This window comes from Procambarus clarkii, chromosome 58 (assembly GCF_040958095.1).
Source record: "Procambarus clarkii isolate CNS0578487 chromosome 58, FALCON_Pclarkii_2.0, whole genome shotgun sequence".
NCBI classification, from domain to species: domain Eukaryota; kingdom Metazoa; phylum Arthropoda; class Malacostraca; order Decapoda; family Cambaridae; genus Procambarus; species Procambarus clarkii.
In genome coordinates this window covers 24,613,644-24,636,011 of record NC_091207.1, presented here as the reverse complement: position 1 = coordinate 24,636,011, position 22,368 = coordinate 24,613,644, and the positions used below count along the sequence as shown (strand labels likewise).

The window sequence follows — 22,368 nt, the reverse complement described above, 5'->3', positions numbered from 1 at the left end:
ATTTACGCATCAATTGATGAGTAATAAACACTGGGTTTTCTTGTCAAAAATTCAAAGTCAAAAAGACACACTTGACGTCTATTATAACCATGATATGACATTTAGAGAAGGAATTTGAAGAGTAAAATGCATACTCTCACTTTAAATGATTCAGTTACTGAATCATTGAATTTTTCAATGAGATCGTGCATTTCAATGCATTCTCACATTGCATACTTTAATTCAAGTGGAGCACCTGGGAGTGGGAAACAAATGAAGTACAACGGGGAGGGGGGAGAGTTATCTTGAGGTTATCTTGAGGTTATCTTGAGATTATTTCGGGGTTTAGCGTCCCCGCGACCCGGTCCTTGGCCAGGCCTCCTTTTTGTTACACACACCCCAGGAAGCAACCCGTAGCAGCAGTCTAACTCCCAGGTACCTATTTACTGCTAGTTGAACAGGTGCATCAGGGTGAAATAAACTCTGCCTCCATCGGAGATCGAACCCGGAACCTTAGGATTACGAATGCCGAGCGCTGTCCACTCAGCTGTCAGCATGGAGGTACCCAGTGGTGGGGCTATCCAAGTGTGACACCAATGAGAGTTCCTGCCTCAGAATAAAACGTTCAAATGCTTATCAAAACTACAGTTACTCGCTCAGTAAAGCGAGTTGGAAGAGACTATTTTTTAGTCTGAAGAATTGTGGAAGGCCAAGGATGGGTTAGATTAAGTTAGATTAATGTAGGTTAGGTTAGGGAAGATTAACTCCTTACTCTTAAATGTCGCTAATATCCTCCATGAAGATCCTGCTAAGTTGTCATTATGCAGAAAACCAGATATTGAGCTCACTGGACAGACTGTAGAGGGGGGATTTCTTTAATGGTGAACACAGAATCTCTTCTATGTTGAAATGTTTATATTTACGCTTATCTGAAGTTAGCAATGTAATCTCTCTCCAAGCTTAGATTTCCGCTTCTAGGTTTAATCCGGAGGGGGGGGGGATTCCAAACCCAAGCTGATTAGTTTTCACGACAGAGTAATCCCACTCCACATCCTTTGCTACAAATAATAGCAAATTATAGATTGGGAACATCGTTAGCCAGACATGATAAAGCTAATGAGCAAAGTCAGTAGAACTAGTGCAATGTATCTCACTCATGCATGAAACACTTTCTTTCATGTGAGATGATCTTGAAATTGAAATAAGTTGATTGAGGTATAACTACACACAAAGGGATGAGGTAGCTCAAGCTACCTCATCAAGCTACCTGAGTAGGTTTTTTTTAATACAACCTGTTCATATTATATATGAACAGGTTGTATATTATATATATATATATATATATATATATATATATATATATATATATATATATATATATATATATATATATATATATATGCGGAAAAACCACATGTGAAAAACAGGGAATGCTTAACGGGTTTTCGGCTTAATTCGCCTTCATCAGAGCAAAGTAGAATGAAGGCGTTGTTGAACGCCTGAATGCCTGAACGCCTGAACGCCTGTTGAATGAAGGCAAAGTAGAATAAGTAGAATGAAGGCGAATGAACTCCTTCATTCTACTTTGCTCTTATGAAGGCGGATTAAGCCGAAAACGCGTTAAACATTCTCTGTTTTTCACAAGTGATTTTTCCGCACACTTGGATCAGTGTTTTTGTGATCGTTGCTATATATATATATATATATATATATATATATATATATATATATATATATATATATATATATATATATATATATATATATATATATATATATATATATATATCGTTCCAGCAAGATTAAGTTTATTGTTATTATTCTTATTGCTATTAATATTGATGTAATAGTTTAACATTTGAACTGAGCCAAAGAAAATTTCCCTGATAAAGCTGGTTTAAAAGTGTACTGAATCTCCGGTTTTAAGTGACAAATCAAAGCAAAAGAAGTGGTGGACGACGGCAAAGTGGTGGGCAGTAAGTTGCAGAATAAACTAAGGAGATACTTGAAATTTTATATCAAGGTGTACAGGTGAACTTCATATATATATTTATAAAATATACAAGTGTTTTAAACACAGAGAAGCCATATAGAGACTACAAAATACATTTGGTCAACAATATAAATTTCAGGTTTATCTGGAGGTTTGTTCTGTACTCAGAAGCAGATATATCGGATTTTTGTTTTTAATATAATTTTATTTAATAAATTGTTACGCGTATGCCTATATGTGTGTGTGTGCCGCCTTGCTGCTGTCAGTCGCTCGTGCTGTCACTTTCTGTCAATCTGTCCATATTACCATGCATGAAGGCTCCTCAGTTGCCCTCTGTCCCTCCCGCACACGTCCCCGTCTTTCCCGTCACGCCGTCATGTACGGCTTATCTGCTTCTGAGAAATCTTCTTTCTTGGTGGTAATTTTTTTCCCCCATTCTCTGTCTGTGAGTCGTGTTCCCTGATCACCCATGACTGGCCCCTCACCTTCACTGCTGCCTGTAAGTATTCAAACACTTTCTTGGTGCCTGTGGTGACGTAGGAGGGAGGGGGGAGGAAGGGGGTTTTAGGCATCTTCTGGTGCCTGTGGAATGTGGCATCTTTTGGAGGCTGGGAGGGTGTGGCATCATCTGATGAATGGAAGCTGAAGCCTCCTTCGGTACCTGGGAGGGAGGCATCATGTAGTGCCTATAGAGGGAGATTCTATGAGGCCTTGAGAAAGAGGGGTGGGTGGAGGTATATCCTCTGTTGCCAGGGTGGAGAAAGGGGCAAGAGGCCTCTCTTTTGACGCCTCCTCTGTAGCCAAGAGGGAGTTAAGGCCTCCTCTGTTGCTAAGAGGGGGTGGGGGTCAGGCCTTGACCTCTGTTGCTAAGAGGGGGTGGGGGTCAGGCCTTGACCTCTGTTGGTAAATCGGGGGTAATGCCTCTTGTGTTGTCAAGGTGAGTGAGACATCCACTGGTGCTAAGAGAGGTGAGGCATTTGTTGGTGGCAAGGGGAGGGGGGGGGGGGATGAGAGACCCTCTGGGGCTCGGAGGGGTGGGGGTGGTGGGTGAAGTCATCTCTGGCGCCTTTGGGAAGGGGGCGGGGGGTGCTTCTGGTGCCTTTGTATGCCTTTCTTTGAAGTAGAGCAGAGGGGATTTTGGATCTGTTTTAGAGAACAGGTTCCTGGGGTGTCCATTCTCACCGGTACCTAGTACCTGGGTGTCCGTCTTCACCGGTACCTGGTACATAGATGAGGAAGGGAGGTAACTCACCCACCTATTTGTATTCACCTATTTGTGGCTGCAAGATCTAACTTTAGCTCTTGGACCACGCCTTGCTGACCACCGATTTGCAAATGCAACGGCTTCTGACCTATTTCTTTATTATATCTACTTTTAACATTCGCTTCAACAACCTGCTCTCTTAGTTCATTCTGTTTTTTCCCACTACTCTTACTCTAAAAGAAAGCTTTCTAACATATCTATGTTACTTCTGTGTCTCAAGCGTCCTCTTGTTCTATTGGAATTCATTAAATTGTTTTCTTTTTTTCCACTCTGCCAATCCCTTTAAGTATTACATACGTCTCTTTCATGTCTCCCCTCTCTTTCTGGCGTCGTCAGGTCAAGTTCTTTCAGTCTTACTTCATAGCCTCGCAATTCTGGCACAAACAAACCTCTGAATCTTTTCGATTTGTTTATGTCTTTATAGATGTGGAGTTCCACAATGAGGCGATATACTGTTAAATTGGCCTCATATAGACGGTGTACATAGATGTAAATGCATCCTTATTAAAGTCCCCCTTAATGATATTCTGATTTTGACTAGTGCAGGGTATGCTACCAATGTTATCCTATTTACATGTACTTCTGGAGTTACGTTTGGTCTTATATCCACTAATAGGCCTTTATCTCTAGTCGTGACCAGCAGGAGTTCCCCCTTCATTGTGTACTGTCGTTTTGGTGCCCTGTCACCTGTTTCCATTTTCATCACCTTTCACATGCTGGTGTTGAACTCTCAAAGCCATTTTTCAGACTAATTCACCAGACTGTCTAAGTCACCTTGGAGAATTTTACAATCCTCATCTGTCTCAATTCTTTTCTTAACTATTATATCATATGAAAACATCAACATATAGGACACATCTACTGAAGATTTGTTAATAACATAAGTGAGAAATAGAATGGAACCCAGCTTCGATCCTTGTGGGGAATTCTACATGTTGCCTCTCACTGGAACTCTCTGATTCCGGTCTGTTTGGTATTCCCTTATTCATGTTAGTGCTTTTCTACATCATCCTGCCTCTTAAGTTTGTGTAAAAATCTCTTGTGCGGTACTGTGGGAAAAGCTTTTCGTTACCTATTCATGTAATTCTTGTAGGTTCGTTAGGCATCATTTCCCTTCCCTAAAGTAAAGTTGATGTTTATGTGCTAAATTATCTCCAGGTGTGTTACTAGTCGCATTTTTGTATCATTCTTTCGAGTTCTTTGCAGGGGATGTTTGTCAATTATACTGGTCTGTAGTGAAGTGATTCCTTTCTTGTAAATCGGTACTACATTTCTTTCTTCCAGCAGCTGGAAAATTTTACCTTTGCAACTGAATCATTAAATATTCATACTAGATGTATGCTGATTCTTTTAACATCCATGGTGATACAGTGGCTGGCACAACAGCTGTAGTTTCATCTAATTGATGCTGGTTGTCTCTTGACCTTATTGTTACCTTAATATCTGTCAGACTTCCATTTTGATCTCAGCAAATGGATTCAGCACAGGAAGCCGCACTGATTTATATTTCAATTTTCTACTTACTCAAACTTTTACTTTTGTTTTTACTGGCTGTATAACTCCCCCTATTAGTTTTGCTTACTATCTTTCCTTATCACTTGATATTTCTCTTTCAAATACTACATCGAAGTTTATATCATATATTTTTACACTCACTTTTGCAACTGTTTCTTGTTCTTTTTTCATTAGCCCTTACTTTTATTTCCCTTTCTTTGTTTGTAACTCCATCAGCATTGGTGTACTTACCTTGGGACTCTTCTTGGACACTGTTTCCAGAATTTTCAAAGCACCCCCGTCTATTTGGTTCTATTGGTGTAGGTTGTAAGTGAGAGATGGAAAAAATGCTCTGATGAGATGTTGTGACGTAGGAAGAGTTTGGGAGCAAGAGAAAGAGTAAGAGGCAGCGAGGAACTGAGAAGCAGAGCCGGGCAGAGATAGAGAGGTGGTGTTTGAGGGGCAGAGATGAGTTGAGAGGTAGTGAGGGGCTGAGAAGCAGAGGTGGACTAAGAGGAAGAGAAGGGGGGTGCTATGATGCAGTAAGCGGCTGATAGGCAGAAAGAGGCTGAGGGGGCAGAGATGGGTTGAGAGATAGAAGGGAGCTGAGAGAGACAAAGAGGGACTGAAAGGCATGAAGGGACTGAGAGGCAGGAAGGGGCTGAGAGTCAAAGGAGGGGGGGGGGATAAAGGGGTTTCTGACGCTTTGAGGGCTACCAGGCATCGTCAAGGGAGCTAGGAGGTGGGGGCAAAGATAGAAGAGAAAGGGCAAAGAAGGGCTAGAAGGAGTTGATAATGAAAGATGGTAGAGAGCGATAGTGAGTGTGAAGAGTGTTTGGGGGGGTTGGTAAGGGAAAAGGGGGGTGAGGTCCGTCTATATATATACGGTTTTTTGGGAGAAAAAAGCGTAAATGGGCCTTTTTTACATTTACTGTTCTCTCCAATCTTTCAGCTGCATATCTCTCCCTGATTTCTACTTTATATTAGACCCCAATCCACTCCCTCTGCTTGACCATCTTGTGTTTCCATATCTTTTCCAATGACTTCTTATCATCTAGAATCACCTCCTCTATCCAATCTTTCCTCGTCTCCTGCCATCCTCTCACAGCCCTCTCTACAATCTTATTTACTCCCTTCATCGTAAATTCCTGTTTATTACTACGTGTGATCTGGTTACACTTCCTGCTTCTGTCATAGCAAAATAAACTCCCTTAAAGCCAGCAGACGTCCCAATTACTGCAACTTGTTCAGACAAGCCAAAATAGGTGAGTGAACGTCCAATGACGTCGACCTCGAAGCATCTTGTGTGTTCCCTTTCATACACAAACCACTTGGTTCTTCCATATTTTCAACTGCACTTAGCCTTGCTTTTCACTGTATCGTTTTTCACTGCGTTTATACCTCACGTGTCTATTTTGCATCTGGCTCTCCTGATTAACCTCAACTCTCTGACACAAGTAAACAGTTAACTCTTGACTTTTTTAACTATTTCTTGAGGAGCTCTATTGATACATGTCCACCTCCGTACTCACCTAGATGTACCTGCCTAGATGTAGTCGTAAGGCTGAGCGTCTGCTCATAAGGCCTTGCATTTCTATCCTTACACTCTATGACCTTTCCATTATTTACATTTAAGACTGTGTATTATATAAGAACATTAAAAAAACAACTACATCTAGCCCATTCTATTTAATGTTGATACACTGAGACTGGTCTTATTTACATATCTATTAATCGTGTGTCTTCTATATCATTTTATGTCTCATCATTCTTCTGTTTCTCATTTTAAATATTGTTTATCTCTCTTTCTCTCTACTTGGTTACTTCAACTTGTAATCTTGTATCACGTCTACCTTGTTCCTACGTTCCTTCAGTGTGACGTGGTCCGGCTCCCTTAGTCCTTCTCTCTTAGTCAGTTTCTTCAGATCAGGGATGAGCCTTGTTGCATAACTTTTGACCTATTCTAGCTGTGTTTGGCGTTTCGACAAATGGAGGTGTCATGCCGGGCCCGGTCTCTGGCCAGGCTTCCTGGTTGGTAATCTGGTTAACCAGGTTGTTGGATGCGGCTGTTCGCAGCCTGACGTATGAATCACAACCTGTTTGATCAGGAATCCTTTGGAGATGTTTATCGAGTTCATACTTAAACATCGCGAGGGCCCGGCCAGTTATATGTAATGGAAGCGTGTTGAACAGTCTCGGGCCTCTGATGTTGATAGAGTACTCTTTTAGAGTACCTATTGCACCTCTGATATTCAACGGGGGTATTCTGTACATCCTGCCATGCCTAGTGGATAGGTCACTTACGTATAAATGGTTCACTATTGGCACTAGTAGTGACCCTTGTGGTACTTCACTCATTACCTCTCTCCATTTCCATATTTTTATTTTCACTGCGACACATTTCCGCCTTCTTAAAAGTACTCCTTCACTCTACTAAGCATGCTAACGGATACACTAGGCTGCTCACATGGTTTGCATAAGAGTCGCCTGTGAGGAACAATGCCAATAGCTTTCTGGCATTCATGGAATATGCAATTTCCCAAACCCTCTCTCTCATCTAGGATTCTTAATTTTCTTGTTGTAAAACTATTCAATTGTTCAAGTTGGAGATAAAATGCCCCAAGTCAAGCCTCTTTCTAAACAGTCTCTTAATACAGTACGGTGATTTTTTTTAAACATCTTCATACATGTTAAACTAATTATTGGTATTTCGTGCTTAATACCGAAGAGGCCATTAAGCACAGTTCAAGAACTAGGTATGGCCTCGCTGGTGGGGGGTCTTCCCAATTGATGTTTGGTGATAGACCCGGTCTACAGTGTTCCTTTCTGATACATCTTCCAGCTTCTCTTTCCATGTCTCTTTTGCTCACAGGGATGTTACACACATACACTTTGAATGATTTAATCTCAAGCTCTGTTTTCTCACGTTCTTGTCTGTTTGTTTTTGTAATTCTCTGGGAACTGTAAGTTACAGCAACATTCACTCTTTTCTCATCCACTGAAATGATTCCTGTCACATAATTGGTCTAATTGCCTCAATTACACTCAATTTGTATCTCTTATGACCAGCAATTTCACTTCCCTTTTCTTTCTCTCTACCTTCTTTTTTTCTTGTTGCTGCCTGATTTTGTCCGGACAATATTGCATTAATGATCTTTTCAGTTTGGTTTCTACTACCAGTGTTATACGTGGGTTTGTGTTCTAAATCATTTTTGAGTTCATCTGTTTCCTTAATTATTCTCCATCAAAAATCAGATTTTATGGGGCTTTAAAGCTATTTTCTTCTCCATTCGATCAGCTCCCAGCCTTGGGCCGGGCTGCTGGGTGGAGTTTGGGCCGGACGAGCAGTGAAGGAATAGTGGTTAGTGGAGGGTTAGTGGTAATGGACACTTGCCTGCAGAGATCTGCTGTTTGACAGCAATTGGTGTGTTGGAGGGCGGATGGTTTTGGCGGAGGGTGGATAAATTGGATGGTTAGTGTGACAAGGGTTGTTGGGTGGGTGGGTGGGGGGGAGGGTTGTTAAGTTGGGCTGAGGTAATGGAGGCTGCTTGTGTGTGTGTGTGTGTGTGTGTGTGTGTGTGTGTGTGTGTGTGTGTGTGTGTGTGTGTGTGTGTGTGTGTGTGTGTGTGTGTATTTGTATTAGTCAACACTGGGATGGTGGATGAGTTAACACTGGGATGGTGGGTGAGTTATCACTGGGATGGTGGGTGAGACAACACAGGGATGGTGGATGAATTAACACTGGGATGGTGGGTGAGTCAACACTGGGATGGTGGGTGAATTAACACTGGGATGGTGGGTGAGTCAACACTGGGATGGTGGGTGAGTCAACACTGGGATGATGGATGAATTAACACTGGAATGGTGGATGAGTTAACACTGGGATGGTGGATAAGTCAACACTAAGATAATGAGATAAGAAACGGTGGCATCACTTGGAGTACAAGACATTGTTTAACACTTAACCCTTACACTGCTAACAACGTTTATAACCATTTTGCAGAAGCTAGCACACAGCCTCACGTATATAAAGGCACCAGTTGTGGCAATTAATAAATCTCTGTTTACAATTTCTTTGATTCAACAATAACAAATGTCTGCCGTTACAATATTCTAAACGTAGCTATGGAGAGAGAGAGAGAGAGAGAGAGACTCTCTTCCAAGTAAGCAGTTTAAGGGCCATCTGGAAGTGACAGCAGAACGCCTAGGTAAGTCATTATTAGTGAGGCATCAACTTGCCTGTCATGGGCGAGGCAGCAGTGCCAGTCATGGGCGAGGCAGCAGTGCCAGTCATGGGTGATCAGGGTGCCAAGCGAGGAGGAAGGTAGTAAGCTTAGATCCGGAACCCGATACGAGACGAGCGCCCCCCCGGTAGACAGCATCGTTGGGGGTCGCAGTTTATCGCCCTATGCGACTTGCCAAACAGGTCATAGTTTTTTCTTATTCTCTTTTTTTGAAAGACGCTCTTAAAATGTATATATATATATATATATATTTTTTAATGTATGAGGGAAGCATGTATGTGGCATGTGAAATGGGCTAGTATGAGGCTGTGGGCTCGCATCTGTACTACAGGTAGGTGCGGTGGTTCCCTGACAACACGGCTACAGGGCGGTCATATGATTATTTGTATAAGTATTCTGATTTCGTATCATGCTTCAAAATTTGCTAACTTGTAGGGCCCCTTAAATCTTAGAGCAAAATAGAGCAAAAAAAAAAAAACAAAAAAAACTTGCTCTACGTAGAGTTGATTGACTATTAGCAAAATGCCATTTTTTCTTTGTCGATAGTATAGAATGAAGACATAAACAGCCAACAAACCTGAGTTGAATTTTGAAGACTCCAAATGCTTAGCACCTTCCAAATCTGTGGCACTTTGGGAACGTGCGTTTCTTAAAGTATTTACCATCCTGCTAGTGTCTCCTCCTCCTCCTCCTGTTCCACTACCTATTCCTTCTCCTGTTCCTCCGCCTCCTCCTACTCCTTCGTCCTTGCTGCTTTGTTTTCTACCTGTTGTTAAGTAACAATTAATACCCCTCCCCCCACTCTAGAATTTGTTGACATAGATGCATTATTAATTTAAACGGAGCTGGTTCCTGGTGTCTCACACTGTTAATTCTGAGGTTTTCTTTAAAGACTCAATTATTCATTTTATTCCGGTTTTCTCCACAAACTTACTCTTATAGAGTTAAAATGATGCAGGAGTTGAAAGTGCAATGTTCACCTGTTTCTACACACACACACACACACACATATTATATATATATATATATATATATATATATATATATATATATATATATATATATATATATATATATATATATATATATATATATATATATATTCAACAATTTATTGGTCATTCAACAATACTCCATGAGAAAATAGTCAAATCCTGAAACCCTCACGACAGAAACTGTTCAATGGTTCTCCCAGGACATAGACAGTAATGGTTCTCCCAGGACATAGACAGTAATGGTTCTCCCAGGACATAGACAGTAATGGTTCTCCCAAGACATAAACAGTAATGGTTCTCCTAGGACATAGTCAGTAATGGTTCTCCTAGGACATAGTCAGTAATGGTTCTCCCAGGACATAGACAGTAATGGTTCTCCCAGGACATAGTCAGTAATGGTTCTCCCAAGACATAGACAGTAATGGTTCTCCCAAGACATAAACAGTAATGGTTCTCCCAGGACATAGTCAGTAATAGTTCTCCCAGGACATAGACAGTAATGGTTCTCCCAGGACATAGTCAGTAATGGTTCTCCCAAGACATAAACAGTAATGGTTCTCCCAGGACATAGTCAGTAATGGTTCTCCCAGGACATAGACAGTAATGGTTCTCCCAGGACATAGACAGTAATGGTTCTCCCAGGACATAGACAGTAATGGTTCTCCCAGGACGTAGACAGTAATGGTTCTCCCAGGACATAGACAGTAATGGTTCTCCCATGACATAGACAGTAATGGTTCTCCCAGGACATAGACAGTAATGGTTCTCCCAGGACATAGACAGTAATGGTTCTCCCAGGACATAGACAGTAATGGTTCTCCCAGGACATAGACAGGCAGAGTTTGTATGTTTGAGAGACTGTAACCCCTTGAGACAAATTTTGGAATACCACAAGCACTCAAGGGAAGCTTTGTAATACTCCAAACTCTTAAGGGAAACTCCAGTTGGAGGCTTCTTCTTTAATTCTTTAGATAATATTAATTAATATTGACTACTAGGGAAGATTCCGATTAATTTAATTTCTCGATTAATTTAATTTCCCGATTAATTAAATATTTCTTAAATTTAATTGTGTTTCCAAGTTCAATTTGGTTTCAAGTTTAATTGCTTTTCAACTTCATTTGTTTGTCAAATACGTAGAGCCATTACTATCTTGAGATGATGATATGATTTCGGGGCTTAGCGTCCCCGTGGCCCGGTTCTCGACCAGGCCTCCTTTTTGTTACTTACCCCCAGGAAGCAGCCCGTAGCAGCTGTCTAACCCCCAGGTACCTATTTACTGCTAGGTGAACGGGCGCATCAGGGGTGGAAGAAACTCTGCCCATTTGTTTCCGCCTCCACCGGGGATCGAACCCGGTAACCTTTGGACTACGAATCCCGAGCGCTGTCCTCTCAGCCGTCAGGCCCCTGTTCGGCTAAAGTGATGTCATGATTCCAAGAATAGTCGCTAGGCTAGTATGACGTCAGGATTGCTGGAGCCGTTGCTAGGCAACTGAGTGAAAACTTCATCTGACTCATCTCGTGTGCATTGATGCAGCATCATCATCACGAGCGCTATGATGCAATGGTTGATGTTATATGTTGCATTGTGAACCATTTCATTTATCTTCAAGACGAGAGTCTTATGGAAGTCTTAGAAACAACACGTAATATCTGAACAAAAATTTATAAGAATGCGAAATTTACAGAAGACTCGAATTATTCAACTGTGATCATCAATTTTATAATAGAGTATTTGAAACTCCAGGAATCAAAGACCATCAAATTTTATTTTGGCTTTGATATTTTATGTAGAGTTGAGCCTTAACGCGTTCCTCGTAGCAATAATAAAGTCTCAATAGGAATGAATAGGTTTCTCCATTTTATATATATATATATATATATATATATATATATATATATATATATATATATATATATATATATATCCTTCGATGAGTCACATCGAAGACGACAATAATTTCAGGGATTTGCACCGGATATATTAATTTATTTATATATCTTATTTATCCCGTTGTATGTGTGTGTGTGTTTTTGTGTGTGTGTGTTTGTGTGTGTGTGTGTGTGTGTGTGTGTGTGTGATCATCTAGTTGTATTCACCTAGTTGTACTTGTGCGGGTTCAGCCCTGGCTCTTTCGGCCCGCCTCTCAACTGTCAATCAGTCAACTGTTTTTTCACACACACACACACACACACACACACACACACACACACACACACACACACACACACACACACACACAACACACACACACACACACACACACACACACACACACACACAACACACACAACACGCACACAACAAATCGGATCCCCCCCCCCCGTAAGCATTCCGTAACAGCTATCTAACTCCCAGGTACCTGTTTACTGCTAGGTGAACAGACGCATCAGGATGAAAGAAACTCTGCCTATTTGTTTCCGCCATCGCCATGTGTGTGTGTGTGTGTGTGTGTGTGTGTGTGTGTGTGTGTGGTGTGTGTGTGTATGTGTGTGTGTGTGTGGTGTGTGTGTGTATGTGTGTGTGTGTGTGTGTGTGTGTGTGTGTGTGTGTGTGTGTGTGTGTGTGTGTGTGTGTGTGTGTGTGTGTGTGTGTGTGTGTGTGTATGCGTTTTTTTTTTTTTTGCCGCATTCGATTTTTCTCTTCGTTCACGCGATGAACGAACACGTACAGTTTAATGTTACGGAGAACCGTTCTCCTTCCTCTCGTTCGCTAACCTAAGATCGTTCACATCAGCGCTGCTTCAGCGAACGAACATATACATATGTATTCGAGACATGTATATTACGAAACATCAAGGAAAATAACATCTTTGTAGAAACTACATATGCACTGACAACAAAAAATGTATATGTTTTTTACTTGTCAAGAACAACCCCATATCTAAGTCTAATCCTCAGCATATAATATAGTATTAGCTCCATTTAAAAAAGCAATATTTATATGTCACTCAGATGAACATCAGTGTTAGATATTCATATCTGCTCAAATAAGTAATTGACTTTGATCTCACCTCAAAGTTGGCCCAAAACTTACTGTATAAACAGCAAGTTTTGAGGATCTCACCTCAAAGTTGGCCCAAAACTTACTGTATAAACAGCAAGTTTTGAGGATCTCACCTCAAAGTTGGCCAAAACTTACTGTATAAACAGCAAGTTTTGAGGATCTCACCTCAAAGTTGGCCAAAACTTACTGTATAAACAGCAAGTTTTGAGGATCTCACCTCAAAGTTGGCCAAAACTTACTGTATAAACAGCAAGTTTTGAGGATCTCACCTCAAAGTTGGCCAAAACTTACTGTATAAACAGCAAGTTTTGAGGATCTCACCTCAAAGTTGGCCCAAAACTTACTGTATAAACAGCAAGTTTTGAGGATCTCACCTCAAAGTTGGCCAAAACTTACTGTATAAACAGCAAGTTTTGAGGATCTCACCTCAAAGTTGGCCCAAAACTTACTGTATAAACAGCAAGTTTTGAGGATCTCACCTCAAAGTTGGCCCAAAACTTACTGTATAAACAGCAAGTTTTGAGGATCTCACCTCAAAGTTGGCCCAAAACTTACTGTATAAACAGCAAGTTTTGAGGTACAACTGTTTACAAACAGCCTAATTGTTGATAATTAAGTTGGTTGGAGAACAGATGAAATTTTGTCTTGAGTGTTATCTCTGTAGATGTTTTAACTGTGATAGTGTAGTTGTGATAGTTTATTTAACACGGTGTTGACATAGAGTGTCTCAGGTCTCCTGATGGTGGCTCAACAGGAGCAGCCATGGGATTCGGCCCGATTCCAGGCGGACTGGACGCGCGAAGAGGACAACTGCGCCCTCAGGTTTCCCTGGAAGGCCACATTCATGGTTCAGGTTTGATGCGCGGGCCGGCCGACGGCCAGGACACGCGGGCCCCCACGACCATAGGCGCCCCGACCATCAGCACCCAAGGTCCTCCTCACGCCGTAGGTAGCCGCATTCCTGTCGGAGGCATCAAGCTGCCTGGTATGAATGAACTACAGGCTTCAACCCAGCAGTCTCCTATCCAACCCGACCTGCAGTCCGGCACTCAGCCGGACCTACATAAAGGTCTAGGCCAGCAAGATGCACAGAATCTGCAACAGCAGTCAATGCATCATCAGGTTGTACAGTCTCAAAATGTTCAGCAGCAGCAGCTTCAACATCAGCAGCAGCAGCAGCTTCAACATCAGCAACAGCAGCAGCACCACCAAGGTATAACAGGATCGAGTGGTATGCCTACCGGGCTTAATGAAACAAATACTTCTCAGGACCCAATGGCTAGACTCCACGGCCAAGTTACATCACAGACGTCAGCACTTAATCCCCAAATGAATAGTCATATGCATACGTCAATGAATAACCAGACTAGCACACAAATGAATCAAATGCATGACCAGCATATGCAGAACCCTCTTCAAAACAGCTTACAATCTCAAAATAATCAATACATTAACCAGCAGCTAGGCGTTCAGCAAACAACACACATTCAAACCAATAGCTATCATGACAGTCAAATACTGGCCAATAACTTACAAAATAAGATGCAAGGGAATCAGATGCAGGGGAACCAAGTGTCCGGTCAAATGGGTATAGATACCCACACACAGAACAGCCTCGGCAGTCCCCATATGACACAAATTAGCAACCATGTTCAACCCGGCATGACACCCCCAACCAACCCGAGCCTCCCAACCTCCATCACGTCCCGTATGACGAATCAAGCCAACCAAATGAACCATGTAGGTCAAATGAACCAAGTGCAGAACCCAGTGGGAAGCGGCAAGGATATGAAAAGCCTGACAAGCATTCTGCACAGCCCCCTTGGTAGGCAACAGCAGCAGCAGCAGCCCCAGCAGCAGCAGCAGCATCACACATCAACAGCTTCCTCTGCACTCAGTGGTCTCTCCAGTCTCTTTGGCTTGCAGAAGACTCGTCCAGGTAATATATACTTTTCCAATTTTGTTTTGTTTAAATGATTTAATTTTGCTAATTTTCAGCACATACCTTACTGTAATGCAATCTACAACAGTATTTAAATAACTGCATCAAAATTACAGCAAAATAAGTCATGAGAATTAAACCTCCATGAGAGTAAGAGAGAAGATGTATTTGACTCTTTCATATGATAAGTCACTCTCTCTCTCTCTCTCTCTCTCTCTCTCTCTCTCTCTCTCTCTCTCTCTCTTTCTCTCATCTCTCCTATTTACTGTCATTTGCTTGTTAATTCCTACTGATTGCAATACTTGAATACAGCTATAATGATCATATTACTGTTTTCTAGTGAAATTAATAGAGGATTTACTAAAGATGATCTTGACTTTGATGATCGAGTGAGCTGTGGTGAGAGACTCATTATCAATTTGCTCTCATCAGCGGCAAATCATCAATCTAAATCTTTTGAGAAACAAAAGCCCATTTGTATTAAGAATTAAAAATAACGTGCCATTGAACAATACTAATAACAATAGAGCTTTTGTATTTACTTTTGAGATGAATTAGCATCAATATACAGTAACATAATTTCCATTGCTCCCCTATCCAGCTGCGGGTCTCATTGGTGATCTGTTTAAAGGAAGTAAGGATCCAGAGGCTTCTAATCTTGCGCTCTCTAACTTAGTACATAGAATGACCGTTCCTGCATTTGACATGCATTTTATCACACATCTAGTGTATGTCTTAGATGATTTGATATTATTATTATTATTATTATTATTATTAATATAGAGAGTTATATCCAATTTATTATGACTTCGTTGTAGTGACCTTTGCTTCATGAATTAGTTGAACGATAAATAATGATTTTTTTTTTAACGAATGAAGTTTGAGACAATATTTTCTCTCACCCTCCAAACCCTGCACATGCCACTTCTAATTTAGTTTTCTTGCTTATGCCCTTTTTATACCTCTTCTTCGTCATGTACTTTGTCTTGCACCTCCTCTCTCTCTCTCTCTCTCTCAATCCCCGACCGTCCACAAGTGGTTGGGCACCATTCCTTTCCCGCCGTCCCATCTCAAATCCTTATCCTGACCCCTTCCAAGTGCTATATATAGTCGTATTGGCTTGGTGCTTTACCCTGATAGTTCCCTTCTCTCCTCACCTACCTACTTCCCTAATTCCCCTCACTTCCCTACTTTCCCAGGGACCTCCCTCTAACCCTCATCCACTTTCCTTCTCTCCCTTTAGACATCTTCCATCTGTGCATCCTTTCACTTATGTATTTTTTAACTATATTTTTGAGAGTTGAGAAAATGTCGAAGCCGTACAGTAGGATCGAACCCCCGTTCTATGGACTCTCCAGACACACACACACACACACACATACACACATACACTTGTGGGAAGTCGAGAGACGCGTGTTCGATCCTACTAAATGGCCCCCGACTATTTTTCCCATAGATCCATCAGGTTACTGAGATTTTCTTGTGCATTTCTAAGAAATTTGATCCCTGTCTTTCCCATTCTTTGACTGTACGCACCTCATACTGCTTCATTATCTATATATATAATTGATGACATGGATATTGATGATGGCTTCTGCCACCTGAATTTGTTAATTTGTTATTTCTTAGTTTGGTGCTGTTCATTTTCTGGTTCATCTTGCACATGCCTTCTGTTTGCTCTCGTTATTGATTATTTACTTCGTCATTTTCCTAATCTTTGGTTGACGTAGAGATACGAGTTGATGCATCCATCCATCCATCTCGCTTCTCTGTGTGGATATGCGCAGCATCCTCCTCACTAAGGATAGTACCCTCACACACACACACACACACACACACACACACACACACACACACACACACACACACACACACACTCACAAACACACACACACACACTATTCGATTATTAAGTCACGATTATTAACTCACAACTAGGTGAGTACACACACACACACACACACACACACAGTTGAGGACAGACAGCCGCGGAGGTCAGAAGGGTCTGGGAAGCTCTTGCGTAGCTAGTGAATTGGGGGAATAATCAGTGTATATGCGTATATGATTGTATATGAGTGATTGAATAACTAGTAAGCTCACTCAAACCACAAGAAAGTGAAGAAAAACAGTAGAAACAGCACCACTGAAAATAAGTGTTGAGTACATCGTGGTATTGTGAAATTGTGGAGCCGGAGTGACCTCACCAGCTGTGACGAGGGACGCAGCGACCTCACCTCTTGACCAGCCGCGTGGAGTACTTTCTCGCCTGTTTGTGCTGCAGATTGTGTAAGGTATTGAGGAGCGCCTTTTTGGCTAGGTTGTTACTGCAATGACTAGATCAGGAATGGGTTCAAGGTCAATCACCAGCAGGGATGAGGAGGAGGACAGATTTATAGACAAATTAATAGGGAAATTTGTAGAGAGAAGGAGCGATTGGATGGAGGATCTAATCCAAGGGATTAAAAGCGAGTTATTTCAGCAAATACAGGATGCGGTAGAGAGGCAAAAACAAGAACTTATGCTCTATACTCAGGAAGAGATTAGGAAGGGAAGAGAGGACTGGGAGAGGGAATGTGCTCGGATCACAAACGAATTGGGAAGGATTAACAGCATGGCTAAGGACAGAGGATTAGTGGGGGATGGGTTAGTGACTGCGGATGGGATGGAGAATCCCCAGGGGACAGGCTACCAGCATGACAATGAATTACTGAGGAGACGGTCTATTATAATACATGGATTATTCAAATCTGGAGCACCAATAAGACAAGAGAGAATAGAGACGGAAAAATATGAATTGCATGAGATATTGAGATGTATTGGAGCAGGAATGGCAGAACACGAGGTGGATATCAGCTGCCGGGTTGGACCTTACAATTGTACCAAGAATAGACCTGTTCTGGTGCAATTCTCCAATGAGGAGGCTGTGGAGTACATAATGAGGAACAAGCATTTACTCAGAGGAAGTGAAACCCATTACAATGTGTTTATTGAGAGGTTTGTGACGAAAGATGAGCAAATAGCCCACAAGAATAGGTGGCAGGCACGACACCGAACTAGCCTCTCAGGTAGTCTCACCTCCCAGGTCACATCCCAGGTCACCTCCCAGGCACCTCCCAGGCCTCCTCCCAGGCCACCTCCCAGGTCGCATCCTCCCCAACTCAGCCCTCCTATACCTCCCCCCTGCCTCAGCCCCCCAAAACCCCCCTGCTTCATCACCCCAAAACCCCCCTGTCCCTTCCACATTTGCACCTCCCCAACGATTCCCCTACCCCTGCTACATCACACCTGTCAACGACCCCAGTGGGTCAAGCCATGCCCTCCCCAAACCCACCTTCTCATCCCCCCCTCCCCTACTACCCCTTCCGACTCCCCTGCCCCTTCTACCTCATTGCCTTCAATTCCATCTACTCCATCCCAGCTTCCACTGCACCCCTCTTACACTCACCCCCAAACCCCACCCAACCCTCACCCCTCCTATGCACCTCCAGCCCACATTTAACCCCCTCACCTTGTGACCCCCTAACACCTTCCCCCATCTCCCTCTTCCCCTCTTCTACCCCAAAACCCCCACCTACCCCCAATTCCCCCCTAACTAATACACCCTCTCTTCCACTCCCAGCACCCATGCTCCATTCTCCTCTCAGCCCTTTGCCCTCAATATCCCTCTCCCCCCCAACCTCTCAACCTCTATCTGACTCTCAGTCTCACTCTATTTCTCAACCCCCCCCCCTATGCTTTTCAGACCCCTAACATTCAGACCCATTATGCCCTTTCTACCCCACTAGATGCCCAGACCCCATTCGCCTACCAGGTACTCCTAGGCACCCCCCTAGCACCTCCCATTCACCCCCACAGCCCCACTCGCCCCCCAGACACCCCCCAGTTCCCCCCAGACCCCCGGTGAAAGGGGGAACTCTGACACCCAAGTTTCCAAGAAGAGTCTCAAGGTTTGGTATACCAATGCTGATGGGGTAGCCAATAAAGCAGAAGAGATAAAAGAAAGAGTTATTGAGGCAGACCCAGACATAGTGGCAATAGTGGAAACTAAAATAAATGGCATGATCTCGGATGCAATCTTTCCAGAGGGGTACCAGGTGATAAGAAAAGAAAGGACACAGAGACAGGGAGGAGGAGTGGCACTACTAATAAAGCAGAAATGGAAGTTTGATGAGCTGGAAAATCCGGGTACCAATGAAAGCACGAGCTTCATACATGGAACTCTGACAGTGGATGGGAAGAAGATTGTAATCTTGATACTCTAAAATCCCCCACCAAACAGTAGAAGGCCCAGGCAGGAGTACGAGGACAGCAACAAGACATGTATAGATGAACTGCAGAGGGCAGCAACTATAGCGCATAGAATGAGAGCGAAGCTGCTGGTCATGGGGGACTTAAATCACGGAGAGATAGATTGGGAAACGAGGAATCCCCATGACGGGGAGGAGACCTGGGGAGCGAAGCTGGTAGACGTTATTGACAGGAATTTCTTAACACAGCATGTGAAGGAAGATACTAGGGAAAGAGGAGGGGATACGCCCAGCCTATTAGATCTCATTTTCACCCAGAATGTAGAAGACATCGAGCAGTTGGAACATGAAATACCACTAGGAGCCAGTGACCATTGTGTCCTAGTCTTTGACTACATGATGGAGCTTAAAATTGTGACCAAAGGACAAGAGGTCCGGGAAAGGAGACTTAATTACAGAAAAGGGGACTACAGAAGGATAAGGGACTACCTGGGAGAAGTGCAGTGGGAGGAAGAACTTAGAGGAAAAACAGTGCAAGGTATGACGAACCAAGTCATATTGAAATGCAAGGAGGCTGAAGAGAGATTTATTCCAACAATAAAGGAAAAAAGCAGGAGGGAATATAATAACCCATGGTTTAATAGACAGTGTCAGGAAGCAAAGGTGAGAAGCAGGAGGGAGTGGAGGAAGTACAGAAGACAAAGGACAGAGGACAACAGGATTAGATGTAACAGAGCTAGGAATGATTACATTAACATAAGACGAGTGTCGGAAAAAAATTATGAGAATGATATTGCAGTCAAAGTGAAAAAGCAACCTAAATTACTACATAACCATATAAGAAGGAAGATGTCGGTAAATGACCAAGTGACAAGACTGAGGAAAACAGAAGGGGCATATACAGAAAGCGACAAGGAAATCTGCGAGGTACTGAATGCAAAATTCCATGGAGTGTTCACAACCGAGCCTGAGCAGCTCCCATTGTTAGAAGCGATTACCCTAGATGAAAGACTATCAGATATAGAGGTGACAGCAGAGGAGGTAATGAAACAGTTGACAACACTGGATGCAAATAAAGCTGTTGAACCAAACAAAGTTTCACCGTGGATACTTAAAGAGGCAGCGCAGGCTCTCAGCGTGCCTCTGGCAATGATCTTTAATGAGTCACTTATGTCGGGAGAATTGCCCAGTTGCTGGAAGGAGGCAAATGTCGTACCGATTTTCAAGAAAGGATATAGGGAGGAGGCACTTAACTACAGACCCGTATCACTGACAAGCATCCCCTGCAAAATACTTGAAATAATAATTAGGCTAAGACTTGTTGAGCACCTGGAGAGCATTGGGTTTGTAAACAAGCACCAACATGGGTTCTGGACAGAGAAATCATGCCTAACAAACCTTTTAGATTTCTATGATAAAGTAACAAGGATAAGGCAGGACAGAGAAGGCTGGGCAGACTGCATATTTCTTGACTGCCAAAAGGCCTTTGATACAGTACCGAACATGAGACTGCTATACAAACTTGAAAGGCAGGCAGGAGTAAGCGGAAAGGCCCTAGTATGGGTGAAGAACTACCTAACAGGAAGGAGCCAGAGGGTAATGGTAAGGGGCGAGAAGTCGGACTGCCGAACAGTAACAAGTGGAGTACCTCAAGGATCGGTGCTGGGACCAATCCTCTTTCTAATTTACGTAAATGATATGTTTACAGGAGTGGAATCATACATGTCAATGTTTGCGGATGACGCAAAATTAATGAGAAGAGTTGTGACAGACGAGGATTGTAGGATCCTCCAAGAGGACTTAAACAGGTTGCAGAGATGGTCAGGGAAATGGCTACTGGAGTTTAACACCAGTAAATGTAAAGTTATGGAAATGGGATCAGGTGATAGGAGATCAAAGGGACAGTACACAATGAAGGGGAACAGCCTACCTGTAACGATTCGAGAAAGAGACCTGGGAGTGGATGTGACACCTAATCAAACTCCTGAGGCACATATAAATAGGATAACGACAGCAGCGTACTCTACACTGGCGAAAATTAGAACTTCATTCAGAAACCTAAATGAGGAGGCTTTTAGGGCGCTTTACACTGCCTACGTGAGACCCGACTTAGAGTATGCCGCGCCATCATGGAGCCCCCACCTGAAGAAACACATAAAGAAACTGGAGAAGGTTCAGAGGTTTGCGACGAGGCTTGTCCCAGAGTTACGAGGGATGGGATATGAAGAGCGTCTGCAGGAACTGAACCTTACGACACTAGAGAAAAGAAGGGAGAGAAGAGATATGATAGGGACATATAAAATACTCAGAGGAATTGACAAAGTGGAAATAGATGAAATGTTCACACGTAATAATAACAGAACGAGGGGACATGGGTGGAAACTGGAAACTCAGATGAGTCACAGAGATGTTAGGAAGTTTTCTTTTAGCGTGAGAGTAGTGGAAAAATGGAATGCACTTAGGGAACAGGTTGTGGAAGCAAATACTATTCATACTTTTAAAACTAGGAATGATAGGGAAATGGGACAGGAGTCATTGCTGTAAACAACCGATAGCTGGAAAGGCGGGATCCAAGAGTCAATGCTCGATCCTGCAAGCACAAATAGGTGAGTACACACACACACACACACACACACACACACACACACACACACACACACACACACACACACACACACACACACACACACACACACACACACTCCAAAGGAGGATCCAACAAGCAACAGTATAACAAACATGAACATTCAAAGGACTCCAAAGTCTGATTGACTCCAAAGTCAATCAGAGTGAACCATTTACCTTGTACTGACGCTATCAATCAGATTCAGTAAACTGCATTGTATTTGCGCAATCAGTCTGATTCAGCGAAATACACTGTATTTCCACAGTTTATCAGATATTTAAATGTGTTACATGACTTAATATTGGAAGAGTGAAAGTTTTCATGAGATTATTACAACTCAACGATCATTTAAGTAACGTAGTAAGTAACGTAAGTCATTTAAATAACGCGTGAACCCAAAACCTGAGCGTAAGATCAATGATCTGAATAATAATAATGAGGCTGGGATCGGTGTATCGTGAGATTGGGATAAGTTTTCCCCTGAGATTGGAATCAGTGTTCCGTGAGATTGGGGGTCTATATTTCTCGAGATTGGCGATGGTGTTTCGTAAGATGGGAATAGTTGTTTCGTGAGATG

At 42.6% G+C, this 22,368-nt stretch overlaps 1 protein-coding gene across 1 annotated transcript in view; it reads left to right on the top strand.

Annotated features, from left to right (window-relative positions):
- Nucleotides 1-22,368, top strand: part of LOC123768007 (histone-lysine N-methyltransferase 2D) — a 263,037-nt gene that overhangs the window by 131,836 nt on the left and 108,833 nt on the right. The window contains exons 8-9 of the mRNA XM_069306790.1: nucleotides 13,731-14,915; nucleotides 15,520-15,552. Of these exons, the coding sequence (XP_069162891.1) occupies nucleotides 13,731-14,915; nucleotides 15,520-15,552 (1,218 nt within the window). The remainder of the gene's footprint in view (nucleotides 1-13,730; nucleotides 14,916-15,519; nucleotides 15,553-22,368) is intronic.